Source organism: Rhinopithecus bieti, unplaced genomic scaffold (genome assembly GCF_001698545.2).
Source record: "Rhinopithecus bieti isolate Rb0 unplaced genomic scaffold, ASM169854v2 scaffold_44745, whole genome shotgun sequence".
Lineage (NCBI taxonomy): Eukaryota > Metazoa > Chordata > Mammalia > Primates > Cercopithecidae > Rhinopithecus > Rhinopithecus bieti.
In genome coordinates this window covers 368,503-388,357 of record NW_016818280.1, presented here as the reverse complement: position 1 = coordinate 388,357, position 19,855 = coordinate 368,503, and the positions used below count along the sequence as shown (strand labels likewise).

At 50.5% G+C, this 19,855-nt stretch overlaps 1 protein-coding gene and 1 long non-coding RNA gene across 8 annotated transcripts in view; one reads left to right on the top strand and one right to left on the bottom strand.

Annotated features, from left to right (window-relative positions):
* Nucleotides 1-15,989, bottom strand: part of TXNRD2 (thioredoxin reductase 2) — a 67,773-nt gene extending 51,784 nt beyond the window's left edge. For 2 of the 6 annotated variants that reach the window (XM_017856644.1, XM_017856646.1), the window contains exons 1-2: nt 15,799-15,989; nt 4,824-4,889 (exon numbers count right to left, since the gene is read on the bottom strand). In XM_017856644.1, coding sequence (XP_017712133.1) covers nt 4,824-4,889; nt 15,799-15,901 — 169 coding nt within the window. In that variant the 5' untranslated portion in view covers nt 15,902-15,989. Of the gene's footprint in view, nt 1-4,823; nt 4,893-15,798 lie in introns of all 6 variants that reach the window. The other 4 variants (XM_017856642.1, XM_017856643.1, XM_017856645.1 and 1 more) reach the window with 3 other exon arrangements.
* The window catches only part of LOC108518371 (uncharacterized), a 12,426-nt gene continuing 8,475 nt past the window's right edge, over nt 15,905-19,855 (top strand). For both annotated transcript variants that reach the window (XR_001882351.1, XR_001882352.1), the window contains exons 1-2: nt 15,905-15,995; nt 19,054-19,167. This is a non-coding gene — a long non-coding RNA (uncharacterized LOC108518371). The remainder of the gene's footprint in view (nt 15,996-19,053; nt 19,168-19,855) is intronic.

Below are 19,855 nucleotides of genomic sequence, written 5' to 3'. Positions count from 1 at the left end.
CCAGGATGGTCTCGATCTCCTGACCTCGTGATCCGCCCGTCTCGGCCTCCCAAAGTGCTGGGATTACAGGCTTGAGCCACCGCGCCTGGCCGATGTTTGCTTTTTTAAGAGTAGATTGACAAGTTAAGGTACATGCCATAATCCCTAAAGCAACTCAAAATAAATCAAAGACCTAACCGTAAGAGCTTGAACTATAAAACGCTTAGAAGAAAACACAGGTGTAAATCTTTGTGACCTTGGATTTCTTAGCTATGATACCAAAATCATAAGCAACAAAGGAAAAAAACAGATAAATTGGACTTCATCAAAATTTAAAACTTTTGTGGCACGAAGGATACCATCAAGAAAGTGAAAAGAGGCCAGGCACGGTGGCTTATGCCTCTGGGAGGCCAAGGTAGAAGCATCACCTGAGGTCAGGAGTTCAAGACCAGCCTGGCTAACATGGTGAAACCCCATCTCTACTAAAAGTACAAAAAATAGTCGGATATAGTGGTGTGTGCCTGTGGTCCCAGCTACTTGGGAGGCTGAGGCAGGAGAATCACTTGAGCCTGGGAGGCAGAGGTTGCAGTGAGCCGAGATCATGCCACTGCACTCCAGCCAGGGTGACAGATCGAGACTCCATCTCAAAAAACAAAACAACGGTGGCCCACGCCTGTTAATCCCAACACTTTGGGAGGCCAAGGTGGGTGGATCACTTGAGGTCAAGAGTTCGAGACCAGCCTGGCCAGTATGGTGAAACCCTGTCTCTACTAAAAATACAGGTGGTGGTGCACACCTGTAATCCCAGCTACTCGGGAGGCTGAGGTGGGAGAATTGCTTGAGCCCGAGAGGTAGAGGTTGCAGTGAGCCGAGATGGCGCCACTGAACTCCAGCCTGGGCAACACAGTAAGACCCTGTTTCAAACACACACACACACACACACACACACACACACACACACACACACACAGCTGAAATGTCCAGAACAGACTCATCCATGGATATAGGAAGTAGATTAATGGTTGCCGGGGTAGGGAGGGGGGGAAGAGAGTGACTGCTAATGGGTATAGGGTATTTTGGGGAGAAACTAAAATGTTCTTGAATAACACAAGTTTGAACTGTGCAGGTCCATTCATACATGGATTTTTTTCAATAAATATAATCCTTGACCGGGCCCAGTGGCTCCCACCTATAATCCCAGCACTTTGGAAGGCCAAGGTGGGCGGATCACCTGAGGTCAGGAGTTCAAGACCAGCCTGGCCAACATGGTGAAACCCCATCTCTACTAAAAATATAAAAATTAGCTGGGTGCGGTGGCAGGCACCTGTAATCCCAGCTACTCGGGGGGCTGAGGCAAGAGAATTGCTTGAATCTGGGAGGTGGAGGTTGCAGTGAGCTGAGATTGTGCCATTGCATTCCAGCCTGGGTGACAAGAGCAAAACTCCATCTCAAAAAAACATATATATTGTCTCTCCATATCAGCAAGTTCCAAATCTATAACCAAACTTGGATTGAAAACACAGTATTCAGCTGGGCATGGTGGCTCATAACTGTAATCCAGCACTTTGGAAGTCTGAGGCAGATGGATCACGTGAGCTCAGGAATTCAAGACCAGCCTGGGCAACATAGCAAACCCCATCTCCACCAAGAAAATACAAAAAGTAGCTAGATATGGTGGCGCCTGTGGTTCCAGCCACTTGGGAAGCTGAGGTGGGAAAATTGCTTGAACCCAGGAGGTGGAGGTTGCAGTGAGCCAAGATTGCGCCACTGCACTCCAGCCTGGGCAACACAGTGATGTCTCAAAAAGAAAAAAAAAAGAAAAGAAAAGAAAGAAAAAGGAAAAAACAGTATTCATAGGATGCAAAACTATATATACGGAGGGCTGACTTTGTATCTGTGGGTTCTGCAGGGCCAACTGCCTGACTCCAGTATGCAGGAATTTCGGTGTCCATGGATTTTGGTAACAGTGAGGGGCCCTGAAACCAGTCGTCCTCAGGTACCGAGGGACAACTGCATACGTAATGTGAGGTATATCTCAATAAAACTATTCTAAAAATATGAAACACTTAGGGATGTGTCTGATAAAATATGTGAAAGACGTATACATTGAAAACTACAGGCCAGGCACAGTGGCTCATGCCTGTAATCCCAACATTTTGGGAAGCCGAGGTGAGAAGATCATTTGAGCCCAGGATTTTGAGACCAGCCTGGGCAACACAGAGAGACTCCCATCTCTCTTTTTTTAAATAAAAAAAAAAACTTGAAAAAGCAACTAAAAAATGCTACTAAAAGAAATGAAAAAACACCTAAATAAGAGATATAACACATGGCCCAGCTGGTCCAATTTTAGGCACTTACCCAAAATAATTTAAAACATATATCCACACAAACACAAAGACAGATGTTCACAGTAGTACTGTTCACAATGGCCAAAAGGTAGAAACAATTCAAGTGTCCAGCTACAGGGGAACACGTACACGAGACGGTACAGCCATAAACAGAACACTACTCAGCAATGAAAAGCAAGACACCATCGACAGTTGCGCCAACGAAGACGAGTCTCAAGGTCATTACCTGAGTGAAAGAAGCCAGAAGAAGAAGAAGACATACAGCAGCATTCCATCTATACCCAATTATAGAAAATGTAAACTATAGCGACAGCACATGCCTGGTTGCCTGGGATACAGAGGCGGGGAAGCCGGAAGGGATTGCCAAGGTTTCAGAAAATGTTGGGGTGTTATGGGTTGAGCTGTATCCCCTCAAAATCCCTGTGTGGAAGCCTTAAACCCTAGCACTTCAGAATGTGACTGTATTTAGAGACAGAGTCTTTAAAAAGGTAATTAAGTTGGCTGGACGTGGTGACTCACGCCTGTAATCCCAGCACTTTGGGAGGCTGAGGCAGGCGGATCACTTGAGGTCAGGAGTTCGAGATCAGCTTGACAAACATGGTGAAACCCCGTCTCTACTAAAAGACAAAAATTAGCCAGGTGTGGTGGCAGGCGCCTGTAATCCTAGCTACTCGGGAGACTGTGGCAGGAGAATCGCTTGAACCCAGGAGGCACAGGTTGCAGTGAGACAAGATCGTGCCACTGCACTCCAACCTGAGTGACAAAGCAAGACTCCCTCTCAAAAACAAACAAACAAAAAAAAGTAGTTAAGTTAAAATAAGGCCATATACAGGTACAGTGGCCACACGTGTAATAGCATTTTGGGAGGCTAAGGCAAGAGGATGGCTTGAACCCAGGAGTTTGAGGTTGCAGTGAGCTGCGATCACGCCACTGCACTCCAGCCTGGGAGGCAGAACAAGACTCTGTCTCCAATAAAAAGCCAACACAAAAAGACGCCATCCACTTGATCCAGTAGGACAGACATAGGTAGAGATTAGGACATAGACATGCACAGAGGGACAACGACTGCCATCTACAGCCCAAGGGAGAAGCCTCAGAAGAAACCAGCCCTGCCCGCACCTTGATCATTTCCAGCCTCCAGAACTGAGAGATAATAAGAGTGTGCTGTTTCAGCCACCCAGTCTGTTGTGGCAGTCTATTTATTACGGCAGCCCTGGCGGACTAACAGGGAGTGGAGGACACACTCGCAATCGTGACTGCGGTACTGGCTGCACGGACTCATGCACATGTCAAGAATGATCAGGCTGCCCATTTTAATAGCTACAGTTCATCTCAACAAAGCTGCAAAACCACGTCATCCTCTGCAGGGAAATGCCACTCTCATAAAAGGCGAAGACATACTCAGGAGCTGTCCACATTCTGGATTAAAGAGGACTCAGGTCTCTGCAGCTACAGCATGGGAGTGAACGCACAGCCCAGGTGCCTGGTCTGCTAAAAGGAACAGCACTAGGCCTCGTGGCTGCCTGCACCATCCGTTTCTGGGAGTGGTTCTGACAGTACAGTGTGGCACTGACCCTGCGTGCCTCTGCTGAACCCCAATAGGCCAGGAGACTTCTCAGGTTCCTACCCACTCCCTGGCCCCCCAGGAGCAAGAGTAGTGGATTTCTTTTACACCATGTATGCTTCTAAAGCCCAATACTGGACATTAGAGAAGCACAGCTTCAGGGCCAAAGCCCCTGGTGAACTCCCTCTCATTTCAGCCCCACCTCCCTTTCACCCCTCCCCTCCCCATTCACCACACCTGCCCCCTTATCATTGTTTACACATGGCCAGAGCAGACCAGGAACTCCTACAGCAGGGCACAGAGTCTGGCAAAGTGCTGGTGGCCCATGCATCATGCAGGTTAGCAGAGAACTGCAAGGTGTCATCTCCGGATGCCTCTGGGTCCAGCCCATTTGCCCAACATCTTTACTCACTGGGTGCCAGGCCAAGTATAAGATTCAGCCAGCAGAATTGACCATGGGCCCTGGGGGAAGGTGCCAGCACTAAGAATAAGGACAGGGACAGGAAAGGAGGGTGTAGCTCCAGCCTTGCAGCTAGCTGGGCAGGTGCAGAGAGCAGGCAGACAGGGGGACAGCCACAGTAAGGCGAAGCAGAGGACTGTGTAGAAGCACGTGAAGGAAAGTGGGGAGCCCGCAGAGCGTGTGAGTGGTGGGAGCTGAGACTAGTCGGATTGGGGCTCTCAGTGTGAGTAAAGTGGAAGAGCTGGAGGGCTGGAGCTGAGGAAGGCAGTTCAGCCATGAAGGGCCGCAGTGGCCGCTGGGTGCAGCAGACAGCTGGAGCATGGCAGGGAATAGGCCACAACACAGAGGCCACTGGGGTGACCCCAGCAGGGAGGTGGTGCATTTTGCTCATGGACGCTTTCTGGACAGCACCACCCTCTCTAGGGGCCCTAAAAGCTTTGAGGCCTTGCCACAAACGATACAGAATACATACCCTCCTTGGCACAAGCCAGGCCGCCAGATCCCCCGCCAATCACCAGGAGATCATAGTCCCGCTGACCTGCTGAGAGAAGGGATGAGAGGTGGGAAGGAATGTCTGTCTGGTTAAACGTGGTATAGGATCTATTTCATCAGGATTGGAGACTCCATTCTGTGATGGTCAGGGGTGACAAGGCACCACACATCACAGCAGAAAGAGTGACTCGATACACATAGTCTGTGCAAATCCAGAGACCAAGCCATATGGTGGTGAGGTGGGCCGTGGGTGTGTGCAATCATCTTTGCAAATCACATGCACACCATGCCAACCACTCTGAACTCAAACTTCACCCAGTGTTCTGAGTCAGAATTAAAATATTTTCTTTTTTATTCTATTTATTTTTGAGACAGGATCTCACTCTGGCTTGGGGGAGGGATGAAAAGCGAGAAGGAACACGGTCAGCACAGGGCTGGGACACAGACCCGGAAGGGCCCCCACGACAGGGGCACAGTGGCACAATCACAGCTCACTGCAGCCTCTACCTCCTGGGCTCAAGTGATCCTCTAGCCTCAGCCTCCAGTATAGCTAGGACTACAGGCACCGACCACCACGTCCAGCTGAATTTTTTTGTTTTGTAGAGATGCGGTCTGGCTATGTTGCCCAGGCTAGTCTCAAACACCTGGCCTCAAGCAATCCTCCCACCTTGGCCTCCCAAGGTACTAGGATTACAAGCATGAGCCACCAAGGTGGACTAAAACATTCTCCTCAAGTCCACGTGCCTTTCAGTTGTGAAGGCTGCCCTCCATCACAAGTGAGCAAGAATAAAAGCACAAGCAGCCCCTGTCCCTCACAACTGGCCAGTGCACACAGCCAGGGTCTCGGTGTGCCCGGCTGCAGTCACCTAGGAGGGAAGCCACCCTGGGCACAGGGTGAGCTGCCTGGGCTCAGGTTTCATCCCTGGAATTCCTCTTGGGCTGGCTGTGGTGTCGCCTCACCTCGGTCCTCCGTGGTGGCTGACTGCACATAGTGCCACTTTCAGCCTTTTTAGCCTGCAAAAGGTGTCATCTGTGTTCAAGCTACTGGTGAGGAAGGCAGGCAAGGGGCAGCCAAAAAAGGGAGGGATGGAGAAGAAGGAAGTGGAAGGAGGAAGTGGAGAGGGGAAGTACACTGAACTGGACCTGAGGTCCGGTACACCCAGCACCAGGCACCAGCCCACTCCCTGCTGAAGGAAGGAAGTAATAACAGAAAGTCATCAGTCTGCGGGGTGAGGGCAGGGTGGGGACTGATGACAAGACTCTGAGGTATAAAACAAGCAGTGCGCTCACCCCCTCTGCAGATATGAGCCTGCCCAGATAAGAAGCACCACCCTCCCAGAGCACCTGGAGCTGGTCGCTGCTTCAGACAAGGCCAAGAGTTTCCATGATCAGAGTGGGGTCTGTCATCCAAGGCTGGGCAACCTGCCCACCACCTGCATCAGAGCCTAGCGTCTGCCGTGAGAAGGCTGCACCTATCTTTGCAGCCACCTTCACCTTCCTAGGCAGGCAGGCTGCAGAGAACATACCTGGAGTGCCATGTCTCTCCGCACCCTGGCTCTGCAGATGCCCCACAGACTGGGGTCTAGAACATGCACTCCTAAATGAAACAAGAGCTGGAGCCTATAGGAGACCTGGCTCACAGCTGAAAAAGCTTGGGAAGCTGCATCTAGGCACTCAGGCCATGGCCTGCAGCCAGCCTGCCCCACAGCCAAACCCATCCGCCGTTTCACTTGGCAGCCAGCATCTGAGTGCATGTGAGATGTGTGCGCACCTGTGGGAACTGACAGAGCCACAACTCGGTTCCAGCAGCCAGTCCAAAGCACACTCAATTCCTAACTCAACTCAAAGGCTTGGAAAGGCCTAAACTGTTGTAAATTATTCTGATAGCTTTAATATAAGTCTAGAGAACCAAGAACTGCTGGTCAGGTAGAAGCTGCCACGAGGTCCCCCGGAGAGCATGAACCTGCTGATGGAGGAGAGTGTCTCTCCTCCGGCTGCCTGGTAGCCAGAGGCTTTGCCCAGAACGTCCCTACCTTCCATGGCAGGTGACTGTCCTTCTTGTTGCCATAGCAGGGTTCTCGTTATGTCACCCTGCCCTGCAGCCTCGCACTGTGCCCTCTGTCTGCTATAGGGCAGGGTGAGCAGCTGTCTGTATGGATGTGCTTATCTTGGGCGGCTTGCTCTCCCCCTGTGCACACCCAGGAGCCCACTCGGGCTGATAAACACTGGCACAGGGGAGTCATTTGCAATCACAGGAGATCTGCCTTTAAGCACCTGGAAGGGCTTGGGTAGCCTGCTGGGGAGGAAGGACCCCAAAGTACCTCAAAGGTGGGTAGGGCAGATGCTGCTCTGTGGGAGGAAGGGCTGGGTGGCAGGTGTTACCTGGGGACACACCACTTGCGCACTCCAGTGTCCTGGGGAGCCTCATAACCTTGCCTTTCACCCACTTTAGCCAGGCATACCCTCTCCACCTGCAGGGCTTGGCCCCAGCAAGTGTCTGCCTTGCCTCTGCCTTCTGACACATTGTCCATTAATTTTCCGCTCCACTTTGAACCCACTGCCTGGTACAGGCCAGCAAAGAGCAGGCGCCCAGAGCTCATAGCAAGGCCCAAGAAAATGCAGCACTGCACCAGTGAAGGCAAGTGGAAGGGTCCTCCAAAATGTGCACCCACAGGCAGGCTGGCCACCTCAGGGGCCCTCCTGTATGGCTGCTCTATCTTGAGCTCTTTCCTGGCAGCAGGTATTGTCATTCTGGCTCCTGTTCAGGGGCTGCATCACCCACCCCCTCCAAGCCTGGGACGGGGCCAGTCTTCTTGCTCTAAAAGGAGAAACTGCAGGGCCTGCAGTCCCAGCTAGTGGGGAAAGCTGAGGCTGGAGGCTGAGTTAAGCCCAGGAGTTCAAGGCTGTAGTGAGCTATGATAGCACCACTGTACTCCAGCCTGGGTAACAGAGTGAGACTGTCTCAGAAAAAGAAAAGAAAAAAAACACACCCTGGGCCAGGCACAGTGGCTCACACCTGTGTTGCAGGAAGTCAGGGACCCCGAATGGAGGGATCAGCTGAAGCCATGGCAGAGGAACATAAATTGTGAAGATTTCATTTTAATATGGACATTTATCAATTCCCAAATAATACTTTTATAATTTCTTATGCCTGTCTTTAATCTCTTAATCCAGTTACCTTTGTAAACTGAGAATGTACGTCACCTCAGGACAACTGTGATAATTGTTAACTGTAGAAATTGATTGTAAAACCTGTGTGTTTGAACAATATGAAATCAGTGCACCTTGAAAAAGAACAGAATAACAGCAAGTTTTAGGGAACAAGGGAAGACAACCACAAGGTCTGACTGCCTGCAGGGTCAGGCAAAAGAGCCATATTTTTCTTCTTGCAGAGAGCCTATAAACAGACGTGCAAGTAGAAGAGATATTGCTAAATTCTTTTTCTAGCAAGGAATATTAAGACCCTGGGAAAGGAATGCACTCCTGCGGGGAGGTCCATAAACGGCCACTCTGGGAGTGCCTGTCTTACATGGTTGAGATAAGGACTGAAATATGCCCTGGTCTCCTGCAGTACCCTAAGGATTATTAGGGTGGGGAAAAAACTCTGCCCTGGTCAATTTGTGGTCAGACCAGTTCTCTGCTCTTGAACCATGTTTTCTGTTGTTTAAGATGTTTATCAAGACAACATGTGCATAGCTGAACATAGACCCTTATCAATAGTTCTGATTTTGCCCTTGTCCTATTTCCTGAGGCATGTGATCTTTGTTCCGCCTTTTGCCCTTTGAAGCATGTGATCTTTGTGACTACTCCCTGTTCATACACCGCTTCCCCTTTTAAAATCCTTAATAAAAACTTGATGGTTTTGTAGCTCAGGTGGGCATCACAGTCCTACCGGTATGTGATGTCATCCCCGGCAGTCCAGCTGTAAAATTCATCTCTTTGTACTCGTTCTCTTTATTTCTCTACTGGCCGACACTTATGGAAAATAGAAAGAATCTATGTTGAAATATTGGGGTTGGGTTCCCCTATCTGCCGCCCAATGTGGTTTTCTTTTTCCTAAGTGCATGTGGGAACCTGATTCCCTTTGGTAGGTGCGGAGAAACATTCATCAGTCCGGTCCACGGAAACACTTGTTTGCCTCCCTGATGATTGGTGAGTTGTCTGTGTATTGTCCGGGGTAACTATGGGTCACGTGGAGTCTAAACATTATGCTTATCTCTGCTATATTAAACTCCTGTTAAAACGGGGGAGTTCAGGTTCCCGTGGAAAATATGGTCACCCTATTCAGGGCGGTGGAAGAACACTGTCCTTGGTTTCCTGAAAAGGGAACATCAGATGTGGAACTATGGGATTGTGTTGGTGCAAAATTCCGGGAACTGGCCCCAACAGGAAATTATGTTCCCGTCACTATTTGAGGTGATTGGGCCTTCGCACGTGCCGTCGTAATGACATACCAATCCCATGACTCCCTGTAGTTACCACAATTTTCTGAATCTGGTGACCCTCTACTCCTTCCTCAGCTTTCCTCTCTTGCTCGGCCTTCGTTATCTGCTCAGTCTCTCGCTTTGTCTACTCCTCCCCCACCTGACAATACTGAGGATTCAATATCTAAGTCCAGTGACTTTGGTTTAACGTCTTATTTTTTATTTCTTTTCAAGAAGATCTTATTTCTTTTCAAGAAGAGCCGATACTTGTAGCTCCCATGGCCCTGACTTGGACAGACCAGGACCATATCCATGCTAACTCTTCCCTCTCCAAACCTTTGCAGTCTTTGCCTCCGGAGCCATCCAAACTACAATTTACCTGTAATTCTGCAGGCCCTCCCCCATCCACCACAGCCCCTCACCCTCCTGTCATTTCGGTCCTTCAACCCGTCACTTTGCCATCCACTCAACCTGCTTCTCTGTACCCTTCTTCAAACATGGATGCCCCTGCCACTCTGATTGCACAGGACTGGGCCAGTAATCACCAATATGCTTCTGCCTCTTCTGCTCCCCCAGTGCCCTTTTCTCACACTCTCATAACAGTCCAACCTCCTCAACCTCAGTTTCCCTTATCTACACACACTTTTCCTGTCACTTCTAGGCCAACTCCGTCTCATATGCCTGCTCTTGAAACTTCCATGCAATGCTTATTACGCCAAAATAAACAAACAAGTAGATGAGAGGCGTGAGCTTATCCGGTTGTGCTGGAACCTCCTAATGCTCAAGGGGTATAAGTGCGTCAATATGCGCTGCTCAATCTTACCTTTTTAAAAGAACTCAAGGATGCTTGTACTCAGTATGGTCCTACTTCTCCATATGTTAAAACGGTATTACAGACTCTTTGTACTGAGGTCATTTTGCTTCCTTTATACTGGGACCTTTTGGCAAAAGCTATGCTAACTCCATCTCAGCATTTACAATTCCGTAGCTGGTGGTCAGAGGAGGACCGCCTGCAGGCTCAGCTAAATCGGGCTGATGGCATTCCAATTACTCAGGCTCAGCTCACAGGCTCTGATAACACTCTGATACTACCATTCAATTAGGCTTTGATGCTCTCACCACGGAACAAGTAACAAAGCTGTGTATGAGAGCTTGGGATAAATTACGTGCCCCAGGCCAAGCTCCTGTTTCTTTTACTACGTTAAACAGGGTCACAATGAATTATATCCTGATTTTTTGGCTAAATTACAAGATGCTGTTGAAAAATCTCTCTGATGAGCACGCTCAAGGTATTCTCCTTCGTATGTCAGCTTTTGAAAATGCGAACCATGAGTGTAGAATGGCCACGTGTTCCGGCCAACGACAAAATTTACCTGATCATGAGGTGTTGCCTGCATATATTAAGGCTTGTGAAGGCATTGGATCAGACACAGACAAAGCTATTCTGTGGGCACGGGCCATGAAGGATGGCAACCAAACTGGCTCAACTGATTATTTTCTTGGAGCCTGCTATAATTGTGGTCAACTTGGTCACACTAAAAAAAAAACTGCACTGTTAAAAACTTAAAAGCAGCCAAGTCGGCTCAACAAACATGGTCAAATGCTCCTGCTACCATTTGCCTGTGTTGTCATAAAGGTAAACATTGGGCAAGTACTTGCCACTCTAAGTCTGATATAGATGAAAATCCCTTGCCACAGAACCAGGGAAATGGGAAGCGGGGCAAGTCCCAGGCTCCAATATCAAATGGGACACCTCAGACTCAGACCAACATTGCATTTCCCCTTCAAGCAGTCACAACACAGACCCCAGCACAAACAAATTTACCTACAGCCAACCCAGATGGGTCTCAGTCTCTTCTTCCCTCTCAGTACAATGTTTGTCTACCTCCACAGTAGGGGGCGGAGAGGTCGATCTCTGGAGTACCATTCCTCTAAATTTACCACCTAATTTTTTGCCTTTAATTGTCCCCATGGGGGTCACTGGCCCTTTACCTCAAGGTTCGGTGGGCCTGGTGTTAGGCAGGGCATCCACCTCTGCTAAAGGTATCATAGTTCATACCTGTCTCATTAATTCTGATTCCTCTGATGAGATTAAACTCATCGTGTCTGCCAAAGTTCTTGTTTCCATTCTGGCTGGTAAGTCCACTGCTCAATTACTTTTACTACCTAATATTGTTTTAAACAAAGGAGATAAGACACGGGGTCCTGGGATGGGCTCCGGTGGTGAAAAAGCCACTTATTGCATTAATGTAATTGCTAAACAACGACCCACCTACACTATACACATTCAAGGAAAAAAGTTTGAGGGCCTAGTAGATACCGGGGCTGCGGTTTCTATTGTTTCCTCTAATTTATGGCCTTCCTCCTGGCCTAAACATCCCGCTAACATGAGATTAGTAGGTGTTGGAAAAGCTGATGAAGTTCACCAGAGTATGTTTATCTTGCCTTGCACTGGCCCTGATGGTCAAAAGGGAACAATTCACCTTATATCACACCAATCCCCATTAATCTTTGGGGCACAGTGGGGGTCTGAAATTAATATTCCACATAACTCTTATAGTGCTCCCAGTCAACATATAATGGAAAACATGGGGTTTGTTCCCAGAGTCGGTCTCGGTCCAAAACCTGAAAAAATTACTAAACCTCTTCAAGTTACTGTAAAAGAAGACAAGGCTGTTTTAAAAGCATAATTTAACCACTCCCCGCTCCCAATTACATTTAGCATTGTTTACTTTAAACTTTCTAAATGTTCCTAAAGAAAATACTCTGACTGCAGCTAAATACCATTATACAGGCAAAGAATTCTCCCTAAATGAAGGCAAGCCAGTGTCACGGAAAAACTCCAAACCAATACCTGGGAACCTGGAACAATTATAACGTGGGAAGAGGGTATGCTTGCATTTCACCAGGATATCATCAATCCCCTGGTCTGGGTGCCCACTAGGAGACTTAAACTTTGTGTGAATACTGACAATAAAACCACAGGGGCCGGGCGCAGTGGCTCAAGCCTGTAATCCCAGCACTTTGGGAGGCCGAGACGGGCAGATCACGAGGTCAGGAGATCGAGACCATCCTGGCTAACACAGTGAAACCCCGTCTCTACTAAAAAATACAAAAAACTAGCTGGGCGAGGTGGCAGGCGCCTGTAGTCCCAGCTACTGGGGAGGCTGAGGCAGGAGAATGGCGTGAACCCGGGAGGCGGAGCTTGCAGTGAGCCGAGATCCGGCCACTGCACTCCAGCCTGGGCGACACAGCAAGACTCCGTCTCAAAATAAATAAATAAATAAATAATAAAAACCACAGGGAAGAGACNTTTTTTTTTTTTTTTTTTTCTAGCTACTTTTGGCTATCAGAAAAAAATAATTAAAATTTTGTACACTGGCCGGGCGCAGTGGCTCAAGCCTGTAATCCCAGCACTTTGGGAGGCCGAGACGGGCAGATCACGAGGTCAGGAGATCGAGACCATCCTGGCTAACACAGTGAAACCCCGTCTCTACTAAAAAATACAAAAAACTAGCTGGGCGAGGTGGCAGGCGCCTGTAGTCCCAGCTACTGGGGAGGCTGAGGCAGGAGAATGGCGTGAACCCGGGAGGCGGAGCTTGCAGTGAGCCGAGATCCGGCCACTGCACTCCAGCCTGGGCGACACAGCAAGACTCCGTCTCAAAATAAATAAATAAATAAATAATAAAAACCACAGGGAAGAGACGTCTGCATCAAAGACCGCCCTCATACCTGGTGAGATCTGTGCTGACTCCTCAGAAACTGGCACGCCAAATCAAAATGGGTCTGGTTCAATCCTCCCTAATGGCAACGGAGACCCCTCCAACTAATCCCACTTCTCCTAATTCCCTCTTTTTCTCCTTATGAACCTAAAAATCTCACCATTTCTATTAGCCTGAAAATAACATCCCTCTGTTCTTCTGTTCTTCTTTTCCTCTTTCAGCACTGGATCTTGCTTACAATAGGTTTTATTTAATAACTATCTTCCTTATACTTTCTGTCTCACCAGTTTCCCCTCAAACTGATTTACCTGCTACACAAAACCATTCTTATTGGGCTTATGTGCCTTTTCCTCCACTTATTCAACCTCTCATCTGGATGGATGCTCCTGCGGAAATCGATACTAATGATAGCGTGTGGATGTCTGGTGCTACAGATGACCGTTGCCCTGCTCAACCAGGAGAAGAAGGCACTGCATTTAATGTTACTATGGGTCACAAATACCCTCCTCTGTGCCTCGGACATGCACCTGGTTGTATCCATCTAGAAACTCAAGTCTGGGCTGCTTGTCTTCCAGAGAGATTAGCTACAGGGAAATGGGGACATTTGGTCTCCGGCCTCCCCCTTTCTCCTTTAAGACAAATAAAAAGGGGAGTAGTAGGAGATACCCTATACTTTCAATATAAACCTGTAGAAAAACCATGTCCTAAAAATTTTGAGGGCCCATCTAAAACTTTAATTTGGGAAGTTTGTATTAACTCACATGCACTAGTATTAAAGAATGACTCGGCCGGGTGCGGTGGCTCATGCCTGTAATCCCAGGCATGAGATTTGGGAGGCCGAGGCAGGTGGATCACGAGGTGAGGAGATAGAGACCATCCTGGCTAACACAGTGAAACCCTATCTTTACTAAAAATACAAAAAATTGGCCGGGCATGGTGGTGGGCGCCTGTAGTCCCAGCTACTCGGGAGGCTGAGGCAGGAGAATGGCATGAATCCGGGAGGCAGAGCTTGCAGTGAGCCGAGATCACACCACTGCAGTCGAGCCTGGGCGATAGAGCGAGACTCCGTCTCAAAAAAAAAAAAAGACTCACATGGTTTAGTAATAGACTGGGCACCAAAGGGCTATTTAAAAAACAATTGCTCCTCTGGCAGAAGGGAATGCCTGGCGGCTACTTATTTTATTTCTTACTGGGAGGAACAGGATCATCATCCTATTTTTTTTTTTTTTTTTTGAGACGGAGTCTGGCTCTGTCGCCCAGGCTGGAGTGCTGTGGCCGGATCTCAGCTCACTGCAAGCTCCGCCTCCCGGGTTTACGCCATTCTCCTGCCTCCGCCTCCCAAGTAGCTGGGACTACAGGCGCCCGCCTCGTCGCCCGGCTAGTTTTGTATTCTTTAGTAGAGACGGGGTTTCACCGTATTAGCCAGGGTGGTCTCGATCTCCTGACCTTGTGATCCGCCTGTCTCGGCCTCCCAAAGTGCTGGGATTACAGGCTTGAGCCACCGGGCCCGGCCTATCATCCTATTTTGCATAGAAGGTTCAGCTCACTCTTTCCCTTCAGATGGGAAGATAAGGGCATTATCCCCCTGAGGCCTTGTATGATATTCCCCATTCTGAGCCCAGAACGCCCAGAACTTTAGAAATTGGCTATTGCCATGTCTGGACTGCGAGTGTGGGAAGGGGAAATTTTTCTGTCTGTTGTTCCCACTACCGTCCCTCACATCCGTGATTCTGAACCCCATGATCCCATAATAAATCCCCTTTGAACCTTTTTCCTCTTTTTGATGCCGATTCCCCCTTTATTGGACTCCACTAGCACGGGTGCATTTAACCTTCCTGAGCTTGCCCACCGGACACATGCAGGCAAGAAGCTTTGAAAGATAGAGTGCCCTGGCCGAGGGTTCCAGGTCTCAGCAAGGCCACGAGGTGGTGACTGCCTCCCAGAACTCTGTTGGGCCACCCTTCGTCCTGGAGATCCCCAAAACCTCCATAGCAACAGCTCTGCCCATTCACACATGCAGTCAGCCCTCCCTCCCGCGTCCACCGCCGGCTGAGGGCCAGCCACCCTGCCTCCCATAGCCACCACCCCTGGGAAGGAGCCCTGACCCCGTCCTTACACCCCTCTACAATCACTGCCTGTGGGGAGAGCTACTCGCTGTCACAGGCATCCAGGGGGCAGGGTCAAGGGGCCCCTGCATGGGGGACCATATTGTCGTGCATGGAATGAAACTGGCTACACATAACAGATATGGTGGCGCTTTGGCGAGCTGTGGGGGAGTCTGTCCTACAGGGTGAGGTTTGAACCCTCCTGAGTGACCAGACACCCAGCGTCCGCTTCAAGTGCTCAGTTATAATTATTGTCCGGATTTGGTCAACTGTTCCTCAGGGGGTCCAGGAGGATACGTGTGTCCTCCCCTTGCTCTGTGCAGCCTCTAACCTCTACAGTCTACTAGGGGTCTGGGAAGAAGGTGGGAAGTCTGGCCAGTGGGGCCGGTGGCTGGTGACCTCAGGAAGTGGGATATCATCATCTTCAGAACTGTAGTTGTTACTGGGACACCAGCTCCGGGAGACCACAGGCGCAGCCAGCACAGCAGGACCTTAGACAAGGCTGGGCTCACTTTCCCCATCTGGGAAGGGGGCTGCCTGTGGCTAGAAGCGGCCCGAACTCCTGAGCAAGACTAGACCAAGAGGCCGATGTATGGACACCCTCGTGTGGGTACCCCCACGGGGCCACCGCCGCGCGGACACCCTCACGAGGACACTCCGGCCGCGCGGACACCTACCACGGGGACGCCCCGACCCCATCCTACCTGCCGCGCCCCGCGCCGCGACCCGCACCCCGCCCGCCACGGCCTGCGTCCGCCACCGGAAGCGCCCTCCTAATCCCCGCAGCGCCACCGCCATCGCCGCCATTCTCGCGGGGCTTCTCGGGCGGCTGGGGCTGCCCGCCGCGCTGCCTGCGCCGGACCGGGGCGGGTCAAGTCCCGGGCGCGCCGCCGCGGTAGAGGTGAGAGCGCCGGCCAGAACCCGGCCGAACGGGTCAGGATTCGGGGCGGGGGCCTTCAGACCTAGGGTGGAACATTGGGATAGGGTGTGGGGAATTCGGACCGCTGTGAAGGGATCTGACTTTGGGTGGGGGTCTCCGGACTTGGGGTGGGGGATGTGGATGGGGACTGGGGCATTCGAAGCGCTGTAAAGGGATCTGACTTTCGGTGAGGGTCTCCGGACCTGGGGTGAGGGATCTGACTTGGGGTGGGGAGCCCTGGATGGGGAGTGAAGAATTCGGACCTCGGTGAAGGGATCCGACCTATGGTGGGGGGTCTCCGAACCTGTGTTGAGGAGCTCCGGATGGGGGTGGGGAATTCGGACCTTGGGTGGGGATCTTTGGACCGGGGTGGGATCGCCAGACTCCTTGTGGAAGGCTGAGGTTGAAGATCTGTGCTGGGATGAGGGGCTCCAGATACACCTGGGAAATCCTGCTTCAAGACTGGGTTGGGGGTCCAGACCAGGAGGATAAGCCTGTCCCTGGAGTAGGGCTTGACCTGGTGAGGGTGTGGCAGAGTCACAGGGGAGGGTCCCACTTGGTCCTTGGGCTGGGATCAGACTCTCAGAGCTGGAGAGTTGCAGGGGGCCTGGGGGAGGGTCTGAGGAGCCCCAGACTCAGAGGGCCTAACCTGTTGGAGGCCTTGGGGTACCCCAGGGCCTTTCCCTGCAAGAGAATGGCTGCCCCACCAGGAAGGGGCCCAGGACTCCCCAGGGTAGGGGGCTGTGTGGTGCGCAGGACCACGTGGGAATGGTAGAGAAAGGGGAAGTCATTCTGGGCCTGCCTTGCTAACGAACCTGCTTTTTGGATTTTTCCACCCTGGGATTTTTTGTGTCCTGTTGCTGTTTATTGTTTAAAGTGACCCCCCAAGCCTGAGGGACCATAGGAGCTGCCCTGCGGAGCCCAGTGAGACACTAGTTAATGGAGAAAAAACAGCTTTTACTTGATAACTACTGACAACATGAGAAAAAGCTGGCTCCATGCTGATTTGACTAGAGGTGCCTGGAGTTTAAAGGGAGAGTGAGGGAGTGGGAAGGGGTGGGGACTCAGTAGAGTTAGGGAAACAGAAAATCACCAAAACTGGGAAGGGAGGGTCAGCCCCTGTGGAACCAACTGATATGGGTTTGCCACTGGGGCTTACCGAAGTCAGGCCCCCAACCTCCCACAGAGACTGGGAGACAGGGGCCCCATCCTCAGGTGTTGGCTGGAACACACAGGAAATTCTTGTGGCAGCCTTGAGCTTCTCAGGCAGGCACTTTTAAAGGGGGCTAGGGCCGGGCGCGGTGGCTCAAGCCTGTAATCCCAGCACTTTGGGAGGCCGAGACGGGCGGATCACAAGGTCAGGAGATCGAGACCATCCTGGCTAATACGGTGAAACCCCGTCTCTACTAAAGAATACAAAATACTAGCCGGGCGACGAGGCGGGCGCCTGTAGTCCCAGCTACTTGGGAGGCGGAGGCAGGAGAATGGCGCGAACCTGGGAGGCGGAGCTTGCAGTGAGCTGAGATCCGGCCACCGCACTCCAGCCTGGGCGGCAAAGCCAGACTCCGTCTCAAAAAAAAATAAATAAATAAATAAAGGGGACTAGGATCGTTCTGGGAATGTGGCCTTGAGCTGTTAGGAGCTGTTAGTGTTCATTCCAGTCTAGATAGGCCAGGGCGAGGCCCAGTGGAGAAGGGGACCCCAAAGAGCCTGGCTGGAGTGTGGGGAGGGAGGGTCTTGTCAGTACCCCTCCTGTGCAAGAAGAGCAGAGACATACTTCTTTCCTCTCAACAGTACCCCTCTGTTTCACATGTCCGTGTGAAGAGATCACCAAACAGGCTTTGTGTGAGCAACATGGCTGTTTATTTCACCTGGGTGCAGGCGGGCTGAGTCCGAAAAAGCAGTCAGCAAAGGGTGGTGGGATTATCATTGGTTCTTATAGGTTTTGGGATAGGCGGTGAAGTTAAGAGCAGTGCTTCGGGGCAGGGGTAGATCTCACAAAGTACATTCTCAAGGGTGCGGAGAATTATAAAGAAACTTCTTAAGGGTGGAGGAGATTATAAAGAACCTTTTTTAGGATGGGGGAGATTACAAACTACATCGATCTGTTAGGGTGTGGCAGAAACAAATCACAATGGTGGAATGTTGTCAGTTAAGCTATTTTCACTTATTTTGTGGATCTTCAGTTGCTTCAGGCCACCTGGATGTACATGTGCAAGTCACTGGGGATATGATGGCTTAGCTTGGGCTCAGAAGCCTGACACCCTCCATTTTCTGTTCTGTGTTGTGTTCATAAAGTACCAGCGGGACCATCTATTGAGACTTGGTAGCAAAGAATTTTTGCTGGATGCAAGCAGTCAGGCATTTAATGAGGAAACAAAAATAGTAGCGGGCTGGGCACGGTGGCTCATGTCTGTAATCCCAGCACTTTTGGAGGCCAAGGAGGATCATTTGAGGCCAGGAGTTTGAAACCAGCCTGGGCAACATAAAGACCCTATCTCTATAAAAAATCAAAAAATTAGCCCAGTGTGGTGGGATGGGCCTTTAGTTCCAGCTACTTGGGAGGCTGAGGTGAGAAGATCGTTTGAGTCTGGGAGGTGGAGGCTGCCGTGAACCGTGATCTTGCCTGTATACTCCAGCCTGAGCAACAGAGAGAGGCCCTATCTTAAGAAAAAAAAAAAAAGAAAGAAAAAACAAAGATGAATGGTTGAAGCTGTCGATAAACCCAGTTTTTGAGCCTGCAGGGCAGCAGTTGAGGTTTCCCGCCCTTGGGCCCTAACAAGGCCAGCAGGGGCACTCAGGGATTTCCTGGGCTGTGGTGTGAAGTTTGTGATGATGGCATAGGTATCGGTATCCCAGTTGTGGTTACTTTCTGGAGAGAACATGGGGCATGCAGGAACTGGAGGGGGGTCTTCCTGGGCGGTCTGTGTGGCAGCGGCTCCAGACCAAAAGCTGCCTGTGGATAATCTGTTGTGGTGCTGAGTTCTTTCAAGTTTATATCAAGTATTCTGGCTTCAATCTGCAGGGCTTTTTTTTTCAGATCCTGGGGGCAAAGGGCAGCTACAAGACCACCTGAGTCCCAGTGGGGATTTGAGTTCTTGGTGACACCAAGTCAGCAAGGAGACAAATTGGAAATGTCAGTCTGGAGAGAGTGGTAGGTAGCCAGATACTGAAGGGAAGTAGATGGGAGGATTTGGTAAGGGCTGGCGTGTAGGAAGGCAGTGACAGTCCAAGAGACAGGCAGATCATAAAACCTCAAGGATAGGCTCTGTGGCTCATGCCTGTAATCCCAAGCACTTTGGGAGGCCGAGGTGGGCAAATCAGCTGAGTCCAGGAGTTCAAGACCAGCCTGGCCAACATGGCAAAACCCTGTCTCTACTAAAATTACAAAACATTAGCCGGGCATGGTGGTGCATACCTGTAATCCCAGCTACTCAGGAGGCTGAAGCAGGAGAATTGCTTGAACCTGGGAGGTGGGGGGGCTGCAGTAAGCCAAGATCGTACCACTGCACTCTAGCCTGGGCAACAAAAGTTAAAGTCCGTCTCAAAAAAAATTAGGCTGAGTGTGGTGGCTCACACCTGTAATCCCAGCACTTGGGAGGCCAAGGCGGGTGCATCACAAGGTCAGGAGATGGAGACCATCCTGCCTAACACGGTGAAACCCCGTCTAGTAAAAATACAAAAAATTAGCTGGGTGTGGTGGCAGGCACCTGTAGTCCCAGCTACTCAGGAGGCTGAGGCAGTAGAATGGTGTGAACCCAGGAGGCAGAGCTTGCAAGGAGCCGAGATCACACCACTGCACTCCAGCCTGGGCAACAGAGTGAGACACCGTCTCAAAAAAA